General features: G+C 53.1%; 1 protein-coding gene across 2 annotated transcripts in view; it reads right to left on the bottom strand.

Annotated features, from left to right (window-relative positions):
• ITGA3 (integrin subunit alpha 3) overlaps positions 1-7,540 on the bottom strand; it is a 40,732-nt gene extending 33,192 nt beyond the window's left edge. Inside the window, exon 1 of one of the 2 annotated variants that reach the window (XM_030541414.1) lies at positions 7,481-7,540. Coding sequence is in view for 1 of the 2 variants with exons in the window: in XM_030541413.1 (XP_030397273.1) it covers positions 7,142-7,362 (221 nt within the window). In the remaining variant the exon portion in view is untranslated. The other variant, XM_030541413.1, reaches the window with a different exon arrangement.
• Positions 7,541-26,123: the final 18,583 nt, after the last annotated feature.

Below are 26,123 nucleotides of genomic sequence, written 5' to 3'. Positions count from 1 at the left end.
TTGGCATTTTAGCTCTATTCTTTTCCTGCCTTGCCCGCTGTCCAGATAGTAAGTCCAGACCAACCCCCTCATCCCCAACACACACTCTCTTCCTCCTCCCTGAATGCTGTGGCAGACCCGTCCCTATATTGCAGAGCTTTACTTGGAGCTTTTTACCATCGATCCCGTTAAAGAAACAAATGGATCCACGCACCTCTAAAAGGAAAAGCATCTTCCTTGAAGCTCACAATCCCCTGTCACTATCCCAGAGCAACGATAAAGAGAATGGATCAGTTTATAGGCTTTGTAATTACTGGAAAGGACGCATTACTGGCCTGCCAGCAAGCCAGAAGATGGCTGGAAGGCAGGTGAAGGACAGCTTTTTAAGCACCTAGTGATTTTAGGAAGGGCTCCAGCCCAAGAAGAGATGGGCGGGGGCAGAGGGAGAGTGAGAAATGGCAGTTCCTGACTTACAGCCGCATGAATTCTGGCTATTTGCAAAAGGCTTGTAAACGCATTTCCTGAATTAGCAAAATTCTCTTTGGAGGAGTGGGGGGAAGAGGTGGTTCCAGAGAAATTAAACAATTGCTGCTACTGCAGATACAAAAAAAGAACATCTCTGTGACGACCAGACACTGCGTCCCCGTGCTCACTTTTACTATTTACATGACAGTATCCAGCAGACAGCAGGGCCCCAGCGTACCAGGTGCCATAGAGCCAGAGAGAGAGAGAGAGAGAGAGAGAGAGAGATGGCCCCAAAGAGCTCACCATCTGGTTGTTTCCACTTCTGGGTGGCCATTCTGAGACACCCCACGGTCAAGGACAGAGGGGGGAGAGCAGAGGCACAGAGCGGACAAATGGGTTGTCTAATGTCTCTCAGCAGAGCCAGTTCTTCTCCACCCCACCCTCTTACCCACTGGGCTATACTGTCTCTCTAGACGGACTGGATCAGAGAACTCCACAGCTACCATTAAATTGGGTGTCAATCCTCATGCTTCAGGGCATGGAGTCAGGCAGGAATTTCCCGATGCACTGTCTAGCTTTGCACAGGCCAGGCATGCTAGGCTTTGTGGTTTCTTTGGGGCACCTTCCTGTGTAGCCTCCGGCATTGGAGAGGCTGGGATTGATCAACTGGGCAATTCCTAGACTCCCCCCCCCCGAATTCATAGGCCTAATTTCTCACAGCTTTGGGGTAACGGAGCCAATGCACCTTCTGAATACCAGCCAAGCATCCGCCACAGATAGGGAGTCTCTCCTCTGCATAGGCTGTCATTGCCTTGAGCACCAGAAATGCCAAGAGAGCATCTCTAGCCCTGCTGTCCAGATGTGCATTCCCTGAGAGACAGGCCCTCCCCAGCACATTTCTGGCCTAGCTCTCACAGGAGCAACCCCCCACTGCCTCATGCAGTTGGGCACAGGGAGGGACCTACCCCGGCTGCTGCTCAATCTAGTATTTCAGGGCAGGGCCAGAGGTGTGTTCAGGGTCAGTGAGCCACCCCCAGCTCTGGGCAGGCAGAGGGAGGGCACCTGCAAACGAGGTGCCCTCACTCTGCTCTCAAGGCAGGATCCAGATGTGCATTTCCAGTCCAGCTGTGAAGAAAGTGGAATCTCTCACAGCAGTTCCCCGATACCGAATGCCTAGATTGGCTGTGCAAAGCCCAAGGACGCCAACTCACTCGTCAGATCATGACCTCAACTGTGAGAGAAGACTATCCATCGGGGAGGGGTTGGAAAGGCCCAGGCGCCACCCATTTCTACTCATCGGCCAGTGTAGCTGGCCGGGCCCTTGGTGGGCATAAGCAGATGTATAGAAAGGGGCAGAGGAATTTACCACCCATCCTGACCCGGGGAGGGATGGAGACTTTCAGGCTGCATTGGCACCGTGTTCTTAAATGGGGTTTAAACAGCAGAGAAGACGACAATGCAACTCAGCTCTTAACTCAGGTTAGCAGCTCAAGTTCAACCCTCAAGGGAAGGCTGGGGTTGAACCCGAGCTGCTGCGTCTTCACGGCAACATGAACCCGAGTTAACTAACCCAAGTTCCGAACATCCCCTTTGGGGCAGCCTAGAGACACCCTTGGAGCCCCAATGGGCTCTCTGCTGTGGGCAGCTACCTGGCATCCATTCCTCAAGGCAGATGGCGAGGTTGCAATCCGGCACAGGAGCAGAGGCACCGGGCTTCCTCTGATGCTCCTGTCATCGACTCTATTTGAACTGCCTCTTGTTTAAAACCTGACACACTCAGAACGGCTCTGGCAAAGCCCCCACCTCCGCCGTGCCCATCGAGCAATGGGAAAGGGAGCAGCAGAGACAGGACGGGAGGAGTGAGGGATCTGAATTAATGGTAACCTCCCTGGAATCGTGAGCCGACCTCATCACAGGGGGCTCAACGAAGGTGTCTGCTCGAGTCGCTAGGCTCTAGTGAGAAGTGGGCAGGAATGAACACAGCACATCCTGGGGCATCGTCGGATCAGCCAGGGATTCAGCCTCCCCTGAGGGTGTTTGGTTTGGGTCGCCTCAAAATACCACCACCACCTGGCAGCGTCTGTAACCCGTCTTCAGGCGGCACGGTGCTCGCAAGACAGCTAGGGACTAGGCAGGGGATGAGGATTGTTATTCCCATCTCACAGCTGGGGAAACAAAGAGCCTCTTACCTCTGGGCACCCAGCTTGGGATGCTTAAGGCCTGATCTCCAGAGTGGCTCAGCTCCTTGTGCTCCCATTGACTTCAGCTGCAATGGGGGCTGCTCAGCACCTCTGGAAATCCAGCCCTTAAATGCCTCAGAGCGGGTACCCAGAAGTGGATGAAACCAGACTTGGTGAACATGCTTGAAAACACGGGCAGAAGGGAGTTACCTAGGGTCACCCAGCAGCTGAGGAGTCCTGGATGCCAGCCCAGGGCTTTAACCACAAGACCACTTAGAAACCAAAGAGTGCCAGCGATGCACAGCTGAACTGATCAAAGGAAAGACTGAAAAGGTGAAAGGTAACATTTTCCAGAGTGCCTGACATGACTTCGGCCCTTGGGGAACAAACGTTTAATAACAGGCTCCGCACTCCCACAGAGAAAGGTACCACACACCCAGTGGCTAGAAGCTGAAGTAGATAAAAATGTAGCCTTCTTTCCAGTCTGAATTTAAGTGAGAGCAATTAGCCACTGGAACAACTTACCAAGGGTCAGCCATGGTAGATTCTCCATATCGGATGTTTTTCTCAAAGACCTACTGTAGGAATTATTTTGGGAAGTTCTCTGGCCTGTGCTCCAGAGGAGGTCAGCCAATAATCACAATGGTCTGTCCTGGTCTTGGAACCTATGAAAGTCCCTTTCAAAAGTGAGCTTACAGCTGCATTTACACTGTCAGTGAAAATCAGGCTCCTAAACACCAATGCCACTTTTCAAATTAGCTCCCAAGCTACTTGGGTGCTTTGGAAAATTTTCCCTGAGAGCTATTTAATGTGGGAACAGAATAGACATGACAGCAGTGTCGAAAATAATGACTGGTGCAGATAACGCCTGTCAGTTCTACTTTCCCTCTTCCTCAACAAAAGGAAAAGAGGACACCAGATGACATTTAAAAGATACAATGAAAGTGGATGAAAGCATATCTTAGTATAGGCCCCAGTCCAGCAAGCCACTTAAAACATATGTGAAATGTTAAGTAACGTGAGTTGTCTCGTTGACATGAATTGAGCTAAGAAGCATACATTTGTTTAAGTGTCTTGCTGGATCAGAGCCATAATACTCATGCTTCAAGGCACAAGCTGGCTGCAAATTGACAGGGGTCAGGAAGAAACTTCCCCTATGGACAGGTTGTTCCATCATCATCCATTATACTGTTTCATCTTCTGAAGCAGCAGGTGCTAACCATGGTCAGAGACAGGACTAGGTGGACCACTGGTCTAATCTGGCATAGCGATTGTATATTCCTGGTATGCACATGATGAGCTGACTTGAAAATCCAACTCCTTAATGGTTCAGATAGCCAGTGCGCCCTCCCCACTGAGCCATCCTCTCCTATCTTTGTCATGCTACTCTCCTGGCAGCCCAGCACCAACAGCAGCAGAACCAGCTGTCCTTAACATGACCACTGAATCAAAGCCAGGATTTCAGGAGACCCTGTCATGCCACTGGGCAGTGCAGGCTGGGAGCCAGAGAGACCCCCAGGGTCTATCTGTATTCAAGCACCAGGGAAGAGGACCCAGGTAGTCAATTCTCTTCTTCACATAAAGGGGGAAGCGTGCTCATGTCAGACAACCAGCATGTCTAGGCCAGTAGAGCGTGGTCGACACCGGATGCTCCACAGGAAAGCAGCCTGCACTCACATAAACACACAAACACCTTGCCAGTTGTGCAGTGCAGCAGATGGGGTGCAAGGAGCCACCCCTGGCCCCTTCTGCAGGCGAAGCAGGACCTTTAGCCCTCAGCATGCTCAGTCTTGATATCCCAAAGCTAACACAGGTGAGACAGAAAAGCTCAGCCCCAGGGTCAGACTTGCAAAAGCAGTTGTTGCCCTTCGGACTTTACTTTGCTGCCTTTCTCCGGAGAGCCCCAGTTACGACAACTCCGGCCTTGTAAAGCTCTCAGCGCCCACTCCCAGGGGACCTTCCAGGAGCAGAACATGGAGAAGGCTTCCAAATCCTCATGCGTAAAGGGGGCTGCTTCCAAATCCGGCTTCGGAGCATCACTTTATCCTCACAAAGGCCCGAGTCACCACGGTTTGGGTGTGACTGAGGATTTTCAAGCTTGGAGTGTTGGAATCGAGGCCAGCACATGGACGTCTAGGGGGACAGAGGCAGAGAAGAGGCAGAGAAGAACCTCGCGAGAAAGTCTTTATTTTAGCTCCGGCCTCAATCCCTCTGGGTTTTTAGCTGCTTATCCACACTCACTTGGCCCCCCTCACAGTCCTTAATGGAGTTCTTCTCCCAGCACCCTGGTGAGGCAGGGCAGGGATAGTGTCCCGAGAACAGAGAGGCGAAGGCCAAGATCCACAACAGAGTGAGGTGACTAAATACCTTTGAGGATCTAGACCACACTGACTCACCCAGCGCCACCCGGGCAAGTCTGTGGTGGAGCAGGATATTGAATCTGCCTTTCACAAGTCATAGACAAGGGCTCTAACCACTGGGTCATCCTTCCTCTCTAACAACCCCTCCCAAGCGGGGTAGATCCCAGCGATCACCATGCTTCCCCAACACACTTTGTCAGCCACCGTTTCCCAGCGCAGAGCCCCACAACGCCTGCGCTCCTCCCCCCTAGCAGCTGTTCTGGAGAGAGAGACAGAACCATTTCACTCCCCCTTTAAAAAAAATTTAAAAAAAAATCCCACACTTCATCAAGAGCATTTCCAATGAATCTCTGGAATGCACAGCAGATGCCTGCAGCCTATGCAGCTGTTGCGCTGAGGGGTCTCTGCAGGGCACCCGATCCTCGCTTGGTGCAAGGGAAGAGAGACCCTTCAGCTGACTCCCAACTTCAAAAGCCGGGGGAACCCAATGCCTCGCTGCCCCGCCTCTCCTGCGGACATCGACACTGGTGCAAAATGAGCTGGCGAAGCTACAGAATCAGAGGAGCGTTCTGCACCGGTGTTGATGACAGCATAAGGCCACCAGGAGAGTTCAAGGGCGGAGGGGACCCGACCCGGGTCATCTAGCCTGACTTCCTGTCCATCACATGCCCCCATGCCCCAAACCCAACAACTGAAGTTAGACCAAAGTACTGCAGCACACAGGACCTAGAGCAGTATGTGCCACAGGCAGAGATTAGGAAGGTCCAAGGGGCACCAGCACCCAAGGTCCCCACAATGGCGGGGAACTGATGAAGTGCGATCTACCCCAAGCGACCCTCGCCCACACACTGCAGAGGAAGGTGAAACCCACCCCCAAGGTGCAGGCCAGGGCGCTGGAACAGTTCGTACGGGGGCAGGGAGGGGTCCACGAGCCATGGAACCAAACTGTAAACCCTGGATATAACGGAAGCCACTTCAAGTCAGGGGGTGCACTAGCACCCCCAGTTCCAGCACCTGTCAGCGCAGGGCAATCAAGCTGCCACGACTGGACAAAAACACCACAGCTGGATTCTCCCTCGACTCTCAGATTCTAAAGGAGCCAGCCCTGATTTACACGGGGATGGATAAGGAAATCTGGCCTTTGAGAGCATGAAATAGAGCTCTGGGAGAGAGCCGGGGGGGGTCCAGGGTGAGGGGGGAAGCTAGTTAATCAAGAGAGAATCCACTGACTGAAAAGCTCTTTTGCAAGGGTTTAGTAAAGAATCGCAGGAATGTTCAACAGGTCCCTGGGAATTTTCCTCCCCTCGCCACCAGCCTCTCCATCCAAACATCTCCAGAGGCACTGGGGGGGGGGAAAATCTTTCAGGGTTCCTGGCTCCGCAGTCCCACTCCAGCGCAAGGACCACAGAGGAAACCATTCAAAAGCTGTATCCACCCTCCCTCTTCCGAGGGATCAGGACTGAACACGCTGAAGGCCCAGGGCTGCTCCTATGGCAGCCTGGGTTAGCAGGGTAACATGCCAAGATTAGCCGGAGAGCTGTGATTCACCCCTTCTGGGTGCACGCTGAACCTCCGGTCCCGCTCACTGCCTGACGCCTGGGAAAGCTTTCTGGGGGGCAAAACTGACCGTATCCCACAAGAACACAGTCAGCCCCTGCAGCTGGTCTCCAGGGAGCCCCTGCAGCTCCCCCCCCTTGCCAGCTAGCTACGGCTGATCCTGCAAACCTTACCCAGGTGTGTAAACTTTATTTAGGACGAACCAGGGATTTCAGTGAAGAGCGAGTCCAGTTAGCTCCCCCCCTCCCCGTTTGCAGGATTGGGCCCTCCACCACAGGCTGGAGGAGAGGTGGAGGGGTGTAAATGGCAAATATAAGTCATGCATTATTGCTCCAGTTGCAACGTTGGCATCCTCTCACTCTCCCCACCCCCAGAAAAGCATCCGATCCCCTTTCAGCAGAGACTTCAAGTTCACAGTCCTCCCCCCCCAAAGCAAAGCCAGAGCTGCGCTGCAGCCACCACAGCCGCTGCCCACATGCGCTGATCCCTGGCTGCGAATGGGGGGGGGGGAACTGAACGCACCAACATCCCGCCTTTCCCCTAAGCGCAGCTTTTCGCGGAGGGGGCCCCCCAGGGCCGCTTTGCCGCCTAGGCACTCACAGGTATCGGTCCTGCCCGTCCGTCTGGCGGTGCAGCGCCACCGAGTAGCCGAAGAAGCTGCCTTCGGTCCCACCCCGCTTCAGGACCAGGAATTTGGTATCCAGGTTGAAGCCGGCGCCGCCCGGGCTGCAGAGAGCCCCCCAGAGCAGGCACAGCCGCACCAGCCGGTGCCCGGGGCCAGCCCTGCAGCTGCGGCAAAGCTGAAACCCCCCAGGAGCCATGCTGGGCTGGTCCCCGCCTTCCCGGCAAGGTCCGGGGCAGGCTCCGGTCTCCCCAGCAAAGCCCCTGCGCTGGGGGATGCGATTCCCCGGGCTCCAGCCTGCACGGGCTCCTCCCCACCTTGCGCGGGGCTGCTCGGCCCTTTTCTTCCGGGGAACAGAAACAATCGCTGCGTCCAAAGAGTTTCCTTCTTAAAGGGGCCGTGTCACTTGGGGGAGGGGCGCCGGTTCCTAGCTGGGAGGGGGGGCTAGTCCCCCCCCCCCCCGGCCATGCTTTGCAGGCGGATTTGCCGCGTTTAAAGAAGTTGGACACAAACTTCCAGCCCTGGGTGGTCCTTGCAAGCTCCTCCAGCTCCATCCCACCAGCTGGAGGGATGCCTGGCCCAGGGAGCAAAGCTCTCAGGCACCAGTGTCAACTCTCAGCCGGAGTCACGGCTCGCCAGATCAGGCCCTCGGCCACCAGCCAAGGGAAAAGGAAATCGCCCGTGCGGTTAGTTCAACTCTGCTGTGACTGGGCTTTGTGGCGAGTGGCGAGAGCCGGATGATGCATACTTATTTGAACCCGGGAAGTGTGATCTTGCCCTGGCGACCTTGGGGTTAGGTTCACAGCCCTGGAAACACTAATGGCTCAGAAATAAAGAAAGCTCAGAGAACAAGCGATCCACACATAATTTCCAACAACATGCACCCACGCCTGGCTTAACAGGGTAGCCCCTGGGGAAGGAAAGTGGGGTTGGTACCATTCAGTCCTCGGCCTGGTGCAGGCCGCTATGGGATGGGCTAATCAGAGCCAGATGTACTGGTCTTTGAGAGAAGGATGCTGCTGTGCTGAGGATTGAACTGAAACCCACCAAGTTCCTCTCCCCTGCACCATGGAACAGCCCTCAGATGGCAAAAAAAGTTTTTTAAAAAGAACTAGATAAGCTCCTGGAGGATAGGTCCGTCAATGGCTATTAGCCAGGATGGGCAGGGATGGTGTCCCTAGCCTGTTTGCCAGAAGCTGGGAGTGAGTGACAGGGAATGGATCACTTGATGATTCCCTTTTCTGTTCATTCCCTCTGGGGCACCTGACACTGGCCACTGTCGGAAGACAGGATACTGGGCTGGATGGGCCATTGGTCAGACCCAGTATGGCCATTCTTATGTTAATAATGTTCCATCCGTACTGACCTGGGGCTGAATTCAACCTGGCAACCTCTCAGGGAAAGCCCCCCCAAGTTCATCTCCTACCCTGCTGAGCTGGGTGGGAAGCAGTTTTCCAGTCCTGGAAAAAGTTTAAGGTTTCAGAAAAAGTTTCCCATCCCAACTCAAGATGAAAAGTCAAAAATCTCAAAAACATTTGCAAACCAAAAATATTTGCGGGGGAGGGGGTTGGTTTGTGTCAATCAATGTTTCATTCAGATAATTTCAAAACATTTCATTTTGATTTTGGCTCTCTTTTAAAAATTGTACTAAAATTAACTTCAATTTCTAAGTAAAAAAAAAAACATTTCAAACCAGAAAATGTAGCCACAGGCAGTTTTGACGAGTGTTTTATTTTCACTTTTTTTCTTAGTTGCAAAATGTGTCAAAAACAACACTCTCCCGCAAAAAGTCTCAGTTCTAATGAATCCATGTTTCTGGATGAGAAACATCTCATCAAACAATTCCCAACCTATTCTACAGCTTCGGCATTTTTGAAAATCTCCCTGGGCAGCGAAGATCTTTGAAAATCAGGCCCTGAGTTCCTTGACCAGTCTGCCAAGCCACGCAGCTAGGTTTGTAACATACCTTATACATCTACAGTGCTGCCTTGAAAGCTGATTCATAAATATAAAGTAAGGCAAATTAATGCAAAATTGCATACAAAAGTAGCACCTCTGTCCACCGATTTTGGGAGACCATTAAGTGTGCAAAGTTAATTGCACAAAAAAGCCAGAAAACACCAAAGCTAAAGTTGCTCACATAACCTTCACTGCACCCCCTGGTGTGTATGTATTATACTACAGTCTTTAATTAAATAATCACACACAATTATTTCCACAGGACCCCCACCTCCTCCAGTATCCAAGTGGGAGGGTGTGCAGTGAATGAAGCAAAGGGTAGGTGGAAATGGAGCTCCTCCTCAGCCCATCTGCCTGGGCCCCCACGACCAGCACTGAACCTCAAGATACCCCAGTAATTTAAACACGCCCTCTTTGACCACCACCCAAAGGCATGAGCATTCTGGGTTACTGTTTAACTTTCTCGCAAGGCATGTGGTAGGCACAGCATGTAACACACTGGGACATGGCACACAGAATTCTAACATTGGTTTTCTTTATTTCAACACACAAGAAGTACACAGATCCAAATAAAAATAATAAACCCTATACACATAGCCTTTCACTTTACCTCACCCGTTCCATGGGGGACCATCTGTGTTCAGGCAGGTTGGTAGGGCTGCCTCCCTGCCCTAGTCCAGCTCCTGCCTCAGGTCATTCTGTGTTGCTGAAAAAAGGCCAAAAGAGAGGCACAGCAGCTTCTGCCCTTTCTAGTCTCCCAATTCCTCTGTCAGCCTCAATAGGGGAACACAGTTTTACCAGCTGATGTGGTTATAAGGTGACCAACCAGTTCCTCTGAGAAGGGGCCAGTCTTTTTTCGAAAGCGATTACATTCTAATGGTTGGGCACTTAAACACAACGACCCTTTCTTCTTAGCCCCTGGCCGCCCACTTTCGGAATTCCAGTCCAACACAGCCACATGGACTATAGAGAAGGCAAACGAAGTTTGCAGCTTGGGAAAGACACAGACAGAGTTCACTATCTCACACAAACCTCTGAGGTTGCATAGATATTCTTATAGATAAACTAGGAAAGTACAATTTAGATGGGGCTACTATAAGGTGGGTGCATAACTGGCTGGATAACCGTACTCAGAGAGTAGTTATTAATGGCTCCCAATCCTGCTGGAAAGGTATAACAAGTGGGGTTCTGCAGGGGTCTGTTTTGGGACCGGCTCTGTTCAATATCTTCATCAACGATTTAGATGTTGGCATAGAAAGTACGCTTATTAAGTTTGCGGACGATACCAAACTGGGAGGGATTGCAACTGCTTTGGAGGACAGGGTCAAAATTCAAAATGATCTGGACAAATTGGAGAAATGGTCTGAGGTAAACCGGATGAAGTTCAGTAAAGACAAATGCAAAGTGCTCCACTTAGGAAGGAACAATCAGTTTCACACATACAGAATGGGAAGAGACTGTCTAGGAAGGAGTATGGCAGAAAGAGATCTAGGGGTCATAGTGGACCACAAGCTTAATATGAATCAACAGTGTGATACTGTTGCAAAAAAAGCAAACGTGATTCTGGGATGCATTAACAGGTGTGTTGTAAACAAGACACGAGAAGTCATTCTTCCGCTTTACTCTGCGCTGATTAGGCCTCAACTGGAGTATTATGTCCAGTTCTGGACACCACATTTCAAGAAAGATGTGGAGAAATTGGAGAGGGTCCAGAGAAGAGGAAGAAAAATGATTAAAGGTCTTGAGAACATGACCTATGAAGGAAGGCTGAAAGAATTGGGTTTGTTTAGTTTGGAAAAGAGAAGACTGAGAGGGGACATGATAGCAGTTTTCAGGTATCTAAAAGGGTGTCATCAGGAGGAGGGAGAAAACTTGTTCACCTTAGCCTCCAATGATAGAAAAAGAAGCAATGGGCTTAAACTGCAGCAAGGGAGATTTAGGTTGGACATTAGGAAAAAGTTCCTAACTGTCAGGGTAGTTAAACACTGGAATAGATTGCCTAGGGAAGTTATGGAATCGCCATCTTTGGAGATATTTAAGAGTAGGTTAGATAAATGTCTATCGGGGATGGTCTAGACAGTATTTGGTCCTGCCATGAGGACAGGGGACTGGACTCGATGACCTCTCGAGGTCCCTTCCAGTCCTAGAGTCTATGAGTCTATGAGATTCCCAAATGGTCACCGCGGGTGCACGAATAGCCCAGCGTGGACCAAAAGAACGATACGCAAACAATCGTTTCTATTTATGAAAAGTCCTCAGGAGGGAATTTAATTTCGACAGAAGAGATTCTGTCATACATGGTGGGTAGCTAGACAGCAATCACACTGCGGGCATCTGCCTTCCTCCCTGCTGCTCTACCTCATTCACACCCCTGCCTCATTCAAAGCACCAAAGGAGGTGAAATCTAACAGTCTGGCATGTAGTTAGAAACTTGCCCACACACAAGGGGCAGAGTTAAGGGTAAACAGGCAGCATGCCCTGGCTTTTGAACGGTTCACTGTGCTGCTTTAGGGCAAGAGTGTGTTTAACATCAAGCCCTGAGGAAAGGATAGTGTGTAGTTTTGCCAGGTTAGGGGCAGCACACGGGCAAAAAATTGTGTTTGGGTGTTTGCCAAGAGACTGTAACTGCACACTGCTATGGGAGGCATCACCACAGCACCCTCTTTAGCTCTGAGCCATGACTGCAGCTCCTCCGCTACAACACAGCTTCTTTGAGTCGCTGGCAGTCAGATACGACTATCTTACCTCTAGTACATTAGCGTGCAGCGTCCTTGAACATCTGGCACTAAGGTACAATTGCACTGCTTCTGCTCTGCTCCAGACTAGCACCTGGGCAGAGTGCCTGGCTCCACCGAAGTGGGCAGTTTGATTGTATAAGCCGATGCGTATTGTTTCAGTGACAGGGATTAAAGGGGACGTCGTGTTAAATTTGTCACCCCCTTCTTCTTCCTGCCCTCGCCCTGTGACCTGTCTCTTGTAAGCATCAGATAACCACAACAGCAGCAGCTGCATGGAACGAGACCCAGGAGGGGCTGATGCTCACAAGAATCCTTCCTGGACCTTTGCCCTGGCCACTTCAGTCTCAGCCTCCCTCAAATCACTGCTGCAAGGCAGCTTTGCTGTGACCTGGAAGGACCTGAGATCGAGTTTGTATCGCATCTAGCACAATAAGGGCCTGGTCCACCAGTGGGGCTCTAGACTTTATGTTAATACATAAGAATATTTTGCTAGGAAAAGGGAGCCACATGGGTACAGCTGATGGATCCTTAATAGTAAGCTAGGCCTGAAACAGAAACTGGGCAAGTTTGGAGCTGAACTTTGCATTCAAGGCCAATCTCTAATAACAGTAACACTGGCTATGGTGTATATGCTTCCACTGCCCTCCACTGGATGGAATCAGAATTGCTTGACTGTGTGTCACATGCCCTATATTGATATGCATTGATGGAGATTCTCCTTTAGCTCCAGTGATTTGGAGCTGAGTTCTACTTCCACTATAGCTCTGAATGGGCTCAGAATGTTGTGCAGTGACATATCAAGTCTTAGATGTCCTGGCTTTGGCTAACCTCTCTAGCCCATCTCATCCTTGGATTTTAAAGCATTTTGCAGCTATCAGTCACACTTTGCAACGTCCTGTGTTGCAGGTGGGAAAACTAAGGCACGGAAGTTAAATAACATGCCTGAAGCCACAGGTGACAGAGGTAGTACAGAACTCAGGAGCTGCAGGCTCCAAGCCCCATTCTTTCATTCATTCATCCCTCCTTCGCTTTATAGCCACCGCATGGTTTTCATACACCTGGCCCAGCTCCTAGCGTTTCCTCACTAAGGGACGGATGGAGACTTTGCATTTCCAGCCCCAACTGCGAGGGCCCTTTAGGGCTACGTCTGTATTATCTCTTCCATGCTTTTCCCAATATTTGTTCATGCCATTAGGTGTGGCAGGCTGGCTGGCTGGCGCCACCTTTGTGGATTTAGAGCACTGCCCTTGCTTGAATTAGGGAGCAAAGAAGGAAGGAAACGTGTGAAGGGGAAGGCAATTGAGCCCCAAGAAAGTGAGGCCTGACTCCAAGCTCCTGCAGCTCTGGCATGATTCCCCAGTGCCCTGCACCTTGCTCAGTCATCTACACCTGTGCCAAGTGCACCTGGCCATGAACTCACTTTGAACTGGACCTGGGCAAGGCAGCCTCTGCTCTGGCCTGCATGCAGCAGCTCTCTGCCTTCTCAAGCTCAGGCACAGTGGGAATGGCCACAAAGCGTGTTAGCAAGGCAGTGGCCCCCGCGAGCCCCACACAGCAAAAAAATCACAGGCAGGTAAAGATGCCTCATAAAGCCTTTGGACTTGGGATTCTTCCAGGGCTCTAGCAGGAGGCTTAATATCCAATCAAAGCCAGCGTGCCCGCTATGGCAGGTATGCTGCGCCATGCCAATACAAATAGATACACTGCCTCTTTAATATCCTGCCAGCTACCTCGGTGCCTCACCCTGCTTCTCATCCCCCGCCATGAAGCCATTTCCTCTCCGGCTGCCTAGACAAGGAAAATGACGATCCCCAGCATTCCCGGGCCTGTAACAAAGTGACTCACTTCCCCCACTGATGTATCCAGCACCACTCCATCTACGCACCCCCTTTGGAAAGGACAGGCATGGAACTGCCTGGCAGTGCCCCCCCCCCCCGCCGTAGCAAACTCCTGGATGACCTCATGCCCCAGGAAAGAGACACTCTTCCAGAAATGAGTGAGCACCATGCACCAAGGCTGGGGCTGGAAAAGGGTGCAGCTGTGGTGGAGTGCTGAGATTGGCGGGGGGGCGGCATCAAGTGCCAGGGAACAAGGGGACCTCTGTGGAAGCAGGAGGGTGGGGTCCTGGTCCTGCTGTCATTGGAGACCTGAGTGGCGTGGGAGGGAAGCGACCGTCCTGGTTTCCCTTGGGTGAACGCAGCCCATACCCTGCAGGATTTGCCATGCAGGGTCTGGACTGTTGTTTTGGCCACCTCAGGGCCCACACCCCTAGCCGGAGCCCTCACCCCCTCGCACACCTCAACCCCCAATTTCCATACGCCATACAATTTCCATACCCAGATGTGGCCCTCAGGCCAAAAATTTGCCCACCCCTGTGCTAGCGCTCCAAGTGTCCAACTCCTGCTGCCCTGGAAATGCCTTTTAGGACCATCATTGTCTTCTTGGCCTCAAATGCTAAAAAAAACGGGTTGTACCCTTTGAGTTCCCCCTCCCTCCTTTGTACATGGACCACAAATGTCCTGGTATTCAGCAAAGCCCACCTGGCGCTAGTGGAGACCCCAGCCACCCCACAACTAGTCTCCAGCCAGCCTGGAAGCAGACTCGCACCTGCCCCAAAGCTCTGGAGAAACCCCATCTGCGGGGCAGAGAGATGCATCGCCCTGGGCAGCTTTATATCTGGTGGAATCAACCTTTGCACAGAGTTTTTCAGCAGCCCAGTGGGACTGCAGAATAGCCAGCAACCAGGCTGCAATTCAACCCGGATAAACCAGGCTTCCTGGAACCCATTCACTTCCACGGCATGGGAGCTGGGAATTGACAGATCTTCCCAGCCTATTGGGACCCATCACCCAGTGCCCCATCCTGGCATTGCTCCCAGCTCCTGTTTCTTATCCTGGACTCATCTGCAGAGGATATTTACAGTAGCAGCCTCTCCGGGCTGTGTTTAGCGAGGGTTCCTGAACGTTACTGAGAATGACAGGAGGGCGTGAGACAGGCTGGCAATGGAAAAGATGAGCTTGTTTCCGCAGGGGTGCCAGATGCGAGGAAGACAGGGAGGGGCTGTGGGAAACACCAAGGGGACGAGGCATTGAAACCAGCACCACAATGTTGCTGTAGCGTTAAATAGGTACCTGCCAGAAGGGAGTGTCCAAATGCACTCTTGTGAGCGTTGTGTCCATGCTCACATGTGGAAGCTCTCCTTTAGCTCCGTGGGTGAGGCCTAGGGCTACAGAGCAGAAGAACAATGGTTTGAGCCCCAGCTCTGCTGGTGTATAATTCCCAGCAGAGTTGAGGTTGCACCACAATTCTGCTATGAGACAAATTTTGATCCCTGCTGTAAGAGCAGAGAGAGGGAGGAAAGGAAAGAAAGACCCTCCCATTGGGAAATTCCCAGGACTGGATCCAGTGGTGGCTGGGATAGTTTGTGCACATTTGGAGTAAGCGAAGTGAGAGCTTGCTGAAATTCTGGGCCAGATCAGGGCCACCCAGAGGATTCAGGGGGTCTGGGGTCTTCAGCAGCGGGCCCCTGCTTCGGCAGTAATTCGGCAGTGGGGGGTCCTTCCGCTGCAGGGCGGAAGGACCCCCCGCCACCGAAGACCTGGAGCGGAAGCAGCTCTGGGGGCCCGGGCCCCGCGAGAGTTTTCCAGGGCCCCTGGAGCAAGTGAAGGACCCTGCTCCAGGGGGCCCAAAAAACTCTCATGGGGGCCTGGGGCAAATTGCCCCACTTCCCCCCCCCCCCGGGCAGCTCTGGGCCAGATTCTCACCTGCGCTCTGCTAGAAGGGGCGGCGAAGGCAGCTTTCAGCCAACTTTATGCTCCCTGCCTTCCAAGGCAGGTCAGGGCCCTGCAGAGAACAGCCATAGTTCAGTGCACTCCAGGCCCACCCCTGGCTTCCAGCAGGGCCAACGCAGAGCCCTCCCTCCAGCTTGGGGGGCCCCAGGCCCAGTGGGCCTTCTCCTTCTCCTTTAACACTGCTTTGTGCGGCCAGAGTGGATTAAAAGGGGCTGAGAGGAACAGAATTGGGGTGAGGGTGATTTCCGAACAGATCCTGTTTATCCCCACGCCAGCGATGGAATAGTTCATCCACAGCCTCCGGATCACTCGCTATTCAAAGAGCGTGGAGTCCCCGTCTGGGAGACGGGCACCAGAGGACGATGAAAGCCTCTCACCTGCTTCTTGCTGCTGAACTGGCTGGGCTTGTTAGGCCAGCAAGCTCGGGTTGTCTGTCACCTCCATGCCACGTACTCATGTTCACTCCCTGTGCTAGAAGGCAGCCCCTGTGCCCATGCTCGCCTGGGGGGCCACCACCTAGGGTGACCAGGTGTCCCGATTTTATAGGGACAGTCCTGATTTTTGGGTCTTTTTCTTATATAGGCTCCTATTACCCCCCAGCCCCTGTCCTGATTTTTCACATTTGCTCTCTGATCACCCTAACTCCACCGCAACCTCGCGAGAAAGCAAGCTGAGTTGAGCCTGTCCTGATTCATCTGGGGATGGGGATGGGTGGGCACAGGGCTGCCTGGAAAAACAGGGCTGGGACATGTCACACAGAGTTGGGGGAAGGAGGATGGATGTTACCTGGAGGAGGCAGAGGGAGAGAAGGAAAGAGGTAGAAGAGAGCACTTCGGGGGGGGGGTGTCCTCCCTTCTGAAGTGGGGAGACACAGCAGTCCCCAAAACAGCACAGCGGGGACAGATTACTGCCACATCTTTGCCCCCCGGTCTTGACAAAAGCCTTCTTGCATGCTGCAGAGATCAACCAGCCCACCGCCTCTGTGCATCCCCCCACAGGCTCCCCCCTCTCCAGTGCTTGGCTTCACTTTCGACGCTCGTGGAGGCCTGTCCCCAACCCCATCAACCCCACCAATAACCATCAGCTGGAGGCCCTTGAAACTGCAGAGCCGGGGAGGATGGAGGGGATCCCTGAGATGGTAACGCCCAGTGAGGGGGAACGCTCTCCTGGGGACCCCCAGGCTGGAGTGGAGGTGGGCGATTGCAATGCTGCGGGATGCCTGGCTCATCTCTCCTACCCCTCCAAGGAAGAAACTGAAGCCCTAGCTACTGATTAGCTAGGCCAAGGCTGTGTCAACAAAGCATCCAACGACCCTGGGCTATTGAGTCACCCAGAGGCTGCTTTTGTTTTCACCTGCTGCCAGGTCTGGGACCAGTCCCAAAGTGAGTCAGAGCTGAGAGGGGAGCGGGGGGCATTTCTCAGCCAGGACAGGAAGGGAAACAGCAGCCATCAGAGCCAGGATGCAGCCCGCCACCTCCGCTCTGACCCGCTCGCTTGATTTCTTTCCTGTGCGCTGAAGGATCAAACAAATCCCTCTATGCCAGGGCCCTGAAACGCCCCTCCCTGGCCTTGTATAAACGAATGGGCCACAGGCCTTACGTAAAGGCCTTGGGCCCGATTCTGTTCAAGGTGACGGTACTGCCATCCCCTGCAGCTGCTCTGATTTGGGACCCGAGCCCAAGCCGCTTGACTCAGTGGGAATCTGTTCACTGGCTTCAATGGGCTCTGGAGCCAGCCCTTGAGACCCACTCGAGGGAGAGCAGAATCAGGCCCATGCAGCCTGACTCAGCTAGTTAGTGACAGTTTGTTCTCCCCTCCCTCTGCGACACCCCCACCCCCCAGGAAATAGCTCATCTCTCCCCCACTCCAGACGTGTTGGGGCAGAGGAGGAGCTGGCAGGCCCCGTCCTGCAGAACAAGCCGGGAGCACCGAGATCTTTGACAAGGGGGAGCGCAGCGGGCTGGAGGGATCTGCACAGGGCGAGCTGTAACGCTCAGAGCCGGGCACGGCCCTGGGCTTCTTGCACCAGCTGGCCTGTGCCCAGCACCGCTAACGCCCCAGAGCCCTGAAGGTCACATGGCATGTCAGTGGTAGGGTGGTTAGACAGCAAGTGTGAAAAATCAGGATAGGGGTTGGGGGGGTATAGGAGCCTATAGAAGAAAAAGACCCCAAAATCGGGCCTGTTCCTATAAAATCGAGACATCTGGTCACCCCAGTCAGTGGTGCGGAGCTGCACATACAGCAGAGAGACCGTCTTTTTGCTACACGTGTGCACAGCATCTGGCACCTGATCTCCGACTGGGGCCTCGAGGCGTCACCACGATGCAACTAACAAAATCAAACCCTGGTGTCCGGCCGCCGAGTCCGCTGCTCCACACAGCCTTCCCAGCCAGTGACACAGCAGAGATGCCAGCAAAGCCCCCAAAGGGCTGGGATGCTAAATAATAACTGAGTGTGCAAATGAATAAACACTGATTTTAACTCCACTTTGGGAGGCATTTCCTCTGGAGACTGAATCCCCCAGCAGCCTGGAAGGCAAAAGCGAGGCAGCCCCAGCCAGTGCATGGGAATGGGGGGTTAAGTTAGGGCGACCCGGGGGGGGGAAGGGGGCAATTTGCCCTGAGCCCCGCAGGGGCCCCCACGAGAATATAGTATTCTATAGTATATGCAACTTCTTTTATGGAAGGGGCCCCCGAAATTGCTTTGCCCCAGGCCCCCTGATTTAAGTGCCTGCCCGATGAGGCTCCCGCTCAAAATAAGACCCAGGATGCTGTTCACACCCGGCTCTCTGGCGGAGGCCATGATTTTCGGAAGCGCGTAACGACTCCGGGGGCCCAACTGACACTGCCTTCAGAGGGCCCTGCTTTTCGGGCAGCAGGCATTCCGAGCTTTCTAACAGGTTTCAGAGGGGTCGTCGTGTTAGTCTGTATCAGCAAAAACAACGAGGAGTCCTTGGGGCACCTTAGAGACTAACCAATTTATTTGGGCATAAGTTTTTGTGGGCTAGAACCCACTTAAATTTGCTAGTCTGTAAGGTGCCACAAGGCCTCCTCACCGTTAGAGCTTTCTAAGAATCAGCCCCCTTTGTGAGCATCTCAAAGACGAGACCTCTCTCCAGCTCCCCTCCCCCAAACGCAGTAACCCCCAAATCATTACAGGTCTTGGCCGCAGGGCTTGCCTTCCAGAGCGGCGCTTGTGCACTGGGGAGGGCTGTGGGCATGGCCTTATGGGACGGGGGAGCCACTGCCAGACACCACAGGATATTAAAGTGCCTTTAAAAATACACCCGAAGCTGGAGCCTCCCTTCCCCTGCCCAGGAAGGAACGTCAGGAATGCGATGAGTCGATAAGAAGGCCCACTCCCATCCCACCCGGGAGGAGGCTGTGCAACTGCCCCTCCCACCTGATGCCACCAGGTACTGGGCAAGCTCTGGTGGGACGGAGCTCGAGTGACAGGGCAGGGATGAGGAAGGGGCATTCAGCCAAGCCTAGGGGCAGAAAGGGACCCAGGCCCGGCCTGAAGGTACTTGCCTTTGCGATGTCCAGCCTCTCCGTGCCTGTTTGGCCCCAGCTTTGTTTAAGCAGAGACCCAGCCATGCCCTGTAGCTGCTGGCTTATTACTGATGAACCTGGTGTGACAAGCTGGGACAGACCCACTCCTGCAGCCCCGACCCCCCGGAAGCTATCAAATCCAGTGACGCTACTCGTACAGGTGAAGGCTGCAGGATCAGGCCCAAATGCTGCGAGAGTTGCTCCCTGCTGGCTGCCGGAGAGCGTGTACTTCTTCTGCAGCAGATAGAGGGCATCGCGGGGGTGGAGCGGCTCTCGGGATCTCCCCAGTGCAGAGCAGGCCTGGCATCAGATACTCAGCCCTGCACTGATGCCCTTGGCAAGAGAGGGAATGGCTGGAGCTCCCTCGGTCGCAGAGCTGGCCAAGACCTTTGTAAATTAGAGCAGCCTTGGGGCGGGTCTAACTTACACACAGGGTTGTTGGATTTAGTATGCAGGGGTGGCCTGTGTAGGGTGACCAGATGTTCTGATTTTATAGGGATAGTCCCAATTTTGGGGCTTTTTCTTATATGGGCTCCTATTACTCCCCAACCCCTGTCCTGATTTTTCACACTTGCTGTCTGGTCACCCTAGGCCTGTGAGACACAGGTCAGATTAGACTATCTGGTGGTCTCTTCCGGCCTCCAAATCTACAACCAACTTTGGAGCAGCTCAGCATCCAGGGGGCACTCCTGGATTTAAAAGCCACCTTTACCCTTCCCCCTTCTCCCTTCCCCTGGGCTGTGATTTCTGCATAGCGAATGGCCCAGGAACTCGCAGCTCCAAGGCTGAGGATGAAGCTGGCTGCAGAAGCCTCGAGACAATGGCTGGGTTCCCTCCTGCAGGAGTAGTTACATTGCTGGTCCTAGGACCAGCCAGCCACACAAAGAGCCGAGCATCGGGAAAGCCTTGTAAATCCACCAGCTCCGGAACACTGAGCACTGCAGGGTGGGGACCCAGCCCACGGCAGGCTCACCACACATACACTATTGTTCCACAGGCATCCTGGATCCTGCTTGGGAGGGGCAAGGGGGTCTGTGAAGGGCAGAGGGGAAGCCCAGAGACAGCCCCTTCCCAGGGGTGAGGGTCAGCCAAGCTGAAAATTGCCATCGCTCTGCACCGCAGCTGATCCAGGAGACTAAGTTATGTTGCAACTAGAAAGGGGCCTGGCCTGGGATCCAGTCCCAACCACAATCATATTTGCATCCTGGTATTGTGAAGATCCCTGTAATAAACTCATTGTCCTGCGAGCTGCAGGGCTCATAAGCCAGGCTGAAACAGCACCTCGCCCCAAAGATTTCAGGTCTGATTCCCTGCTCTGGGTCGCTACAGAACATGGTGTTCACAGCATCCTCTACCTCCTTGTGACCCCAGCTGGCTCCAGGAAGCCTATCCCGCAACGCAGGACATTCTGTGCCCCAGTTCATGTTGAGGATCTATTAATTGCACAGCAAATCCCCAGAGCACATCCTGCTCTCCTTCCCCACTGACGTCATCTCTTGGCCAAGGCGTCCCTCAGCGAAGGAGGCTGCATCCCAGAGGCAGGAAGTCTTAGCAAGAAGCATTTACAACAATGCAGCCTTTTGGCATGGCTGGAGACAATAACTTCATGGGACAAACCGCATGAGCAACTGGGACAGTCACCGGCTCGGAGATCTCTGTTGATCAAAGAAGATCAAAGAGTTGGCAGAGGCAACCTGACCTGGTCTACACTGCACGTTGGTCCTAAGTGTTCTCACAGCTGATCCTTGCAGCTCTCCCATGCCAAGTCAGGAAGGAGCCGCCCCCTGGCCAAGGAGGAAGGTGTTTAGCTGGTCCCCACAGAGTTCTCCCCCACTCCAGCCAAGCCATCCGGAGCGGTGCTGAGCCGGTCTCAGCTTGAGTCATTTCCTCTAAGACAACCAGGACTACAGTAAGTTTCCCACTAGTTTGGCCAATCTCACCTGGAAGTGGCTCCTGGTAGCTCTTACAGGTGACCCAGGCCTCTGATCTGAATGAATGTGGAAAAGGGAGAAACCGAGTCAAGATATAAATCTAGTCTGAGCAGAAGGGCCCTTCGTTGCACAGTTATCAAGTGACACTTGGCGGTGGGTTTAAGTGTCAGTTACAATATTGAGGCTTGTTTGTTTTCTGGTTGTCACTTGGTTCCACTGAGGAATATAAAGCAGGATGATCAGTTTCACTTTCCATTTCTGGTCAGTTTCATTTCCCGCTTCTCCTACTTGGAGTCAAGGTGGTCTGTCTCCCTGCACGTCAAGGGTGGGGGGTGGGAGGAAGGAGGAGGATGTTTAGATCCAAACGGATTTTATGAGAATCATGGAAACATTTCGAGCTGTTCTTAAGGATGGTTTTTCATCAAACACCCCTTAAAATTAAATGGACTGATCCTCAAGGTAGGGACTGCGCCTCCCTGTGTGTTTGTGCTACACCTGATGCAAAGGGATCCCTGATCCTGTGTAAGGCCAGGATGTGCTACTGCAATACAAATAAATGTAATTAACGAGAATACTGCCTGCCTTTTATGGAGTGCATTTCCTCGGTAGATATCAATGTGCTTTACGAAGGTGGGCAGTATCCTTATCCCGGGTTTACAGATGCACAGGGAGGTGAAGTGACTTGCCAAAGGTCTCCTAGTAGACTAGTGGCAGAGCCAGGATTAGAACCCGGATGGCCAGTCTCCTGCTTTATTCACTAGGCCACGCTGCCTCGATTAAATAACACATCAACCTGACAATTTCCCTTTAACTTTCTCTCCCCTCCAACACTGCCACTTCTTGACCCTTTGTTATCGGCTCCATCCTTCCTCGCCTTTTTAATCCTCTCTCCTTTGCTCTCTGTGGTTGAGGAAGGATAATTTTGGGATTGAATCACTGAACCAGGAGTCAGGATTCCAGGCTTCTAATCCCTGCTTTGCTGCTAACTTGCTGTGTTACCCTGAGCAAGCCACTTCCCCTCTCTGTGCTGCCCCATCTGTAAAATCCTAACTCACTGCATAGGGACAGCTGGAGGATTAGCCTCTCCAATACAGTCTTTCAGATCCTTAGACGATTTATCGAAGTGCAAAGCATTCTTTTTACCGTCACCTAGTGGCTGCTGTGGCTTCCTACAGATAAATCCACCATAGCTTCCTAAAGACAGTACAGTAGTGGATTAATTTAAGAACATAAGAACGGCCCTTCTGGGTCAGACCAAAGGTCCATCTAGCCCAGTATCCTGTCTTCCAACAGTGGCCAATGCCAGATGCCCCAGAGGGAATGAACAGAACAGGCAGCCATCGAGTGATCCTTCCCTTGTTGCTCATTCCCAGCTTCTGGCAAACAAATTAAGTCTCAGACAGCCTGAAGCTCTCTGTGGGGATGTCAGATGGGGTCTGTGAACTTTGAGTTGTCACTGTCCCATTCTTAGAGCTCACAGGAAAATGGGTAAAAAACTCTGGGGCAAGTTTTGATATGTTGCCATGTTCCTTTTGCAGAGTTTGAAAGTGGCCGATAGTTCGTCTGCCTCCAAGACAATTCTCAGTTATTTTTTCCCCGTCTTTTCTTGGGCTTCCCCCTTCTCACCCCCACTCTCCTTTTAATTTTAGAAGAAAAAAATGATTGTCTAAGAATGACTAAGAGAAAAGAAAAACAAGGAATGGAAAATTATCTTTTTTTTTTTTTAAATCACAAGATGTTTTGTGAATGGACTATTTTTCATGGTTTTTTTAAAAAGTTCTCACCTCCTCCCCCCTCAAAAAAACCTTATTGATTTTTTTTAATTAAAACGAGCTCTACCCATTATATTCCTCCAGCCACTGAACTCTCTCCCTCGTCTGTCTGCATCAGTCATTTCAGTCACCTAGTGTGTCTCTCTCTTGTTTCCTGCCTCTTTCCCTGTCGGTTTCCCTTTTCCTTTACCCCAAACTGCCCCTCTAAAAATATACAAAACCCCTAAAACGAAGTGTTTGCGATTTCAATAAAGCAAATCCAGAGAGAGCGGGAGCTGAGGCTAACTTGTCAGCAGCCCAGCAGCCCCTTGACTACCTTGGGCCTTAGCCTATGATGCATGAGTATCCTCTAGTCCACTGATTGCTATGAGCCTAGAGGGCACTCAGCACCCTGCACGATCAGCCCTTTGCTTGTATGCTGTATTTGCTCTCTCTCTCTCTCTCACACACACACACACACCCTATGTATTTTGCCGCCCCAAGCACGGCAGTCAGGTGCCTTTCGGCGACTTGCCTGCGAGAGGTCCCACCGTTCCGCGCCTTCGGCATACCCGCCGCCGAATTGCTGCTGAAACCGCAGGACAGGCAGATCTCCTGAAGGCACACCGCCAAAGGCTGCCTGACTGCCCCCCTCACAGCGACTGGCAGGCTGTCCCCTTCCCCTCCCCCAGTGGCTTGCCATCCCAGGCACACATTTGGTGCGCTGGTGCCTGGAGCTGCCCCCCCCCCCCCACACACACACTTTGTCCGTTTAGACCAGGAGCTCTTTGAGATAGGGGCTGCCTCTTTCCCCAGCCTAGCACAATGGAGCCCCTGTCTCTCTCATCCAGGTTTTTGGAGTGACATCCATTAGCGTAGTATCCTGGTACTCAGATACCACAATGATGGGCGCCACTGTAAGAATGTGACCAGAGCAGGAGAGACTAGAACGGCTGGGGCCTTTGGGGAACGACTGCCATAAAGGAATAATCATCAGGCCCAGCTCTAACAGCAGTGGAAGAACCAGGCCTTCTAATGAGATTAAAACTCAGACTGGATGTTGAGACCAAACTCAACTCCCTGGGCGCCCTGATCGGTTTAAAATACCCTCTCTCCCCCTCTGCCCTCTTGACAATCAAGTCCTCACGCTGCTTTTGAGCCCCCAGCCCCTGCCCTAGGTCTGGAGCAGCAAGACAGGCCGAGAAAGGCTATTTCCAGCCCATCCCCAGCAGGGTATGCCACAGACCATGAGAACAGCCTGCCCGTGGGACAATCCCAGTCTGATTTGGCAGGCCCTGGAGGCCCGGAGCTGGGATGGATCCAAGCCACAGAGCTAGGAGGTGAGGTTCTGGGTTGATTTTCCTGCTAGTCCCGAGAGGCACCCCCACATCTCTCTTGTCGCTCCCGCAAGCGGGCAGCTCTCAGCGAAGGGGGCTGATGCTGAGCTGTCCCTTTAGCTTAGTCCAGGGGTGGCCAACCGGTGGCTCCAGAGCCACGTGCGGCTCTTCAGAAGTTAATATGCGGCTCCTTGTACAGGCACCGACTCCAGGGCTGGAGTTACAGGCACCAACTTTCCAGTGCTCCAGGGGGTGCTCACCACTCAACCGCTGGCTCTGCCACAGGCCCTGCCCCCTCCCCACCCCTTCCCGCCCCCTCTCGAGCCTGCTGCGTCCTTGGTCGTCCCCCACCAGAGCCTCCTGCACACCGCAAAACAGCTGATCGGGAGGTGCGGAGAGGGAGGGGGAGGCGCTGACCAGTAGGGCTGCCGGTGGGTGGGAGGTGCTGGGAGCGGGAGGAGCTGATGGGGGGCTGCTAACATGTTACTGTGGCTCTTTGGCAATGTACGTTGGTAAATTCTGGCTCCTTCTCAGGTTGACCACCCCTGGCCTCGTGGCTTGTTTGGCACCAAAGAGGACACTAGATGGAGCTGGTTCCCCATGCAACACACGAAAGTCAGGCAGAGGGACGCAGTCCCACTGGCCCCAAACCTGGCAGGGCCTGCCCCATCCTCCAGGGATTCCCCATAAGCCACAGGCACAAAACTTGCCAGAAGGCAGGATCCCAAGAAAAGCAGATGAGTGCCTGGGATTCCTGCTGGCATCCCACCCACTCTGGCCCATGGGGACTTGCTCATGGGCATCTAGCAGCTGAGTCGCTGGTGGGAGAGTTACTGAGCTGAGAAATCCCTTTACACAGCAGGGACAGAGGGATTCAGGGGGAAATCTTGGGCCAGATCCCCACCTGGTGAAATCACCATTGCTCCATTGAAGTCAATGGGCCTGGAGCCGTGCTGGTATAAAGCAGCCATATTACCAGTGAAATCGTAGAGCTCTGCTGGTTTCCATTAGCTGAGGACCTGGCTGCTGGTCCTTCGCACAGGGCTCCAGTAGGGTTGTTCTTGCTTTGACCACCCCAGTCACGACACCGGGGTAAGCGGCGTTACATTCCCGTTTTATAAATGACACAGATACCTGTGTTCTGTCCTACGGGGAGTCAGGCTTGTATTCCAGGGCCACTGGATCCATCCTGTGCTGCTTTCAAACCTGGGTTACAGGACACGTCTCGGCACATGGATTCGCGGCTCCACACCCAGTTTATTTCCCTTTAAGCTCCAGCTTGACGTTGGGTGGAAGCAGCAGCGAAAGCCTGTCTTAGTTCATGCATATGCTGGACCATACCTGCAACCCCACTGCTGTTCCGGTCCTGGGCTGCTCCCCTCCTGGGCTCCCCCCGGCCACAGCGCGGAGGAGGCAGGTCTCACCCAGCAGCAGGCAGTGGCAGAAGAGGGGACATGCAGAGACCCAATCCCAAATCTGTGCCTGTTGCACAGGGGAAAAGCTCTACGCATCGTTGGAGGCTCAACGGCGTGAAGTGGCCCATTCATCTCCATGAGAGATTGTTCCCTGACACTTTGTGTGGCTGAGGATAGTTCTGAGAAGCTTGGACTTCTCTGGCCGTCTCAGGGGGTGGACTTGCTCCCCCCTCCCCTGGCCATAAGCACAGCCCCTGTGGGCTTGTGCCATGCCCTGAGTTTGCCCAGGCTCCTCTCCTCCCTCGTCTCAGCACCGTGCACTTGGGGCATGCTTGTAAGGTACCTGTTCTCAGCTGTCAGCTACAATCCGAGTGCTGTGTACTGTGCCCCACCCCGTCTCTGCGCTGTAGCTCTGTGCCAGGCAGTGACCATGCCATTCCCAGCCCCTCACCCTGATCTCTGCGCTGTAGCTCTGTGTCAGGCAGTG

Source organism: Gopherus evgoodei, chromosome 23, assembly GCF_007399415.2.
Source record: "Gopherus evgoodei ecotype Sinaloan lineage chromosome 23, rGopEvg1_v1.p, whole genome shotgun sequence".
NCBI lineage: Eukaryota > Metazoa > Chordata > Testudines > Testudinidae > Gopherus > Gopherus evgoodei.
The sequence above is the reverse complement of the archived record's forward strand: the minus strand, read 5'-3'. Positions and strand labels throughout refer to the sequence as shown.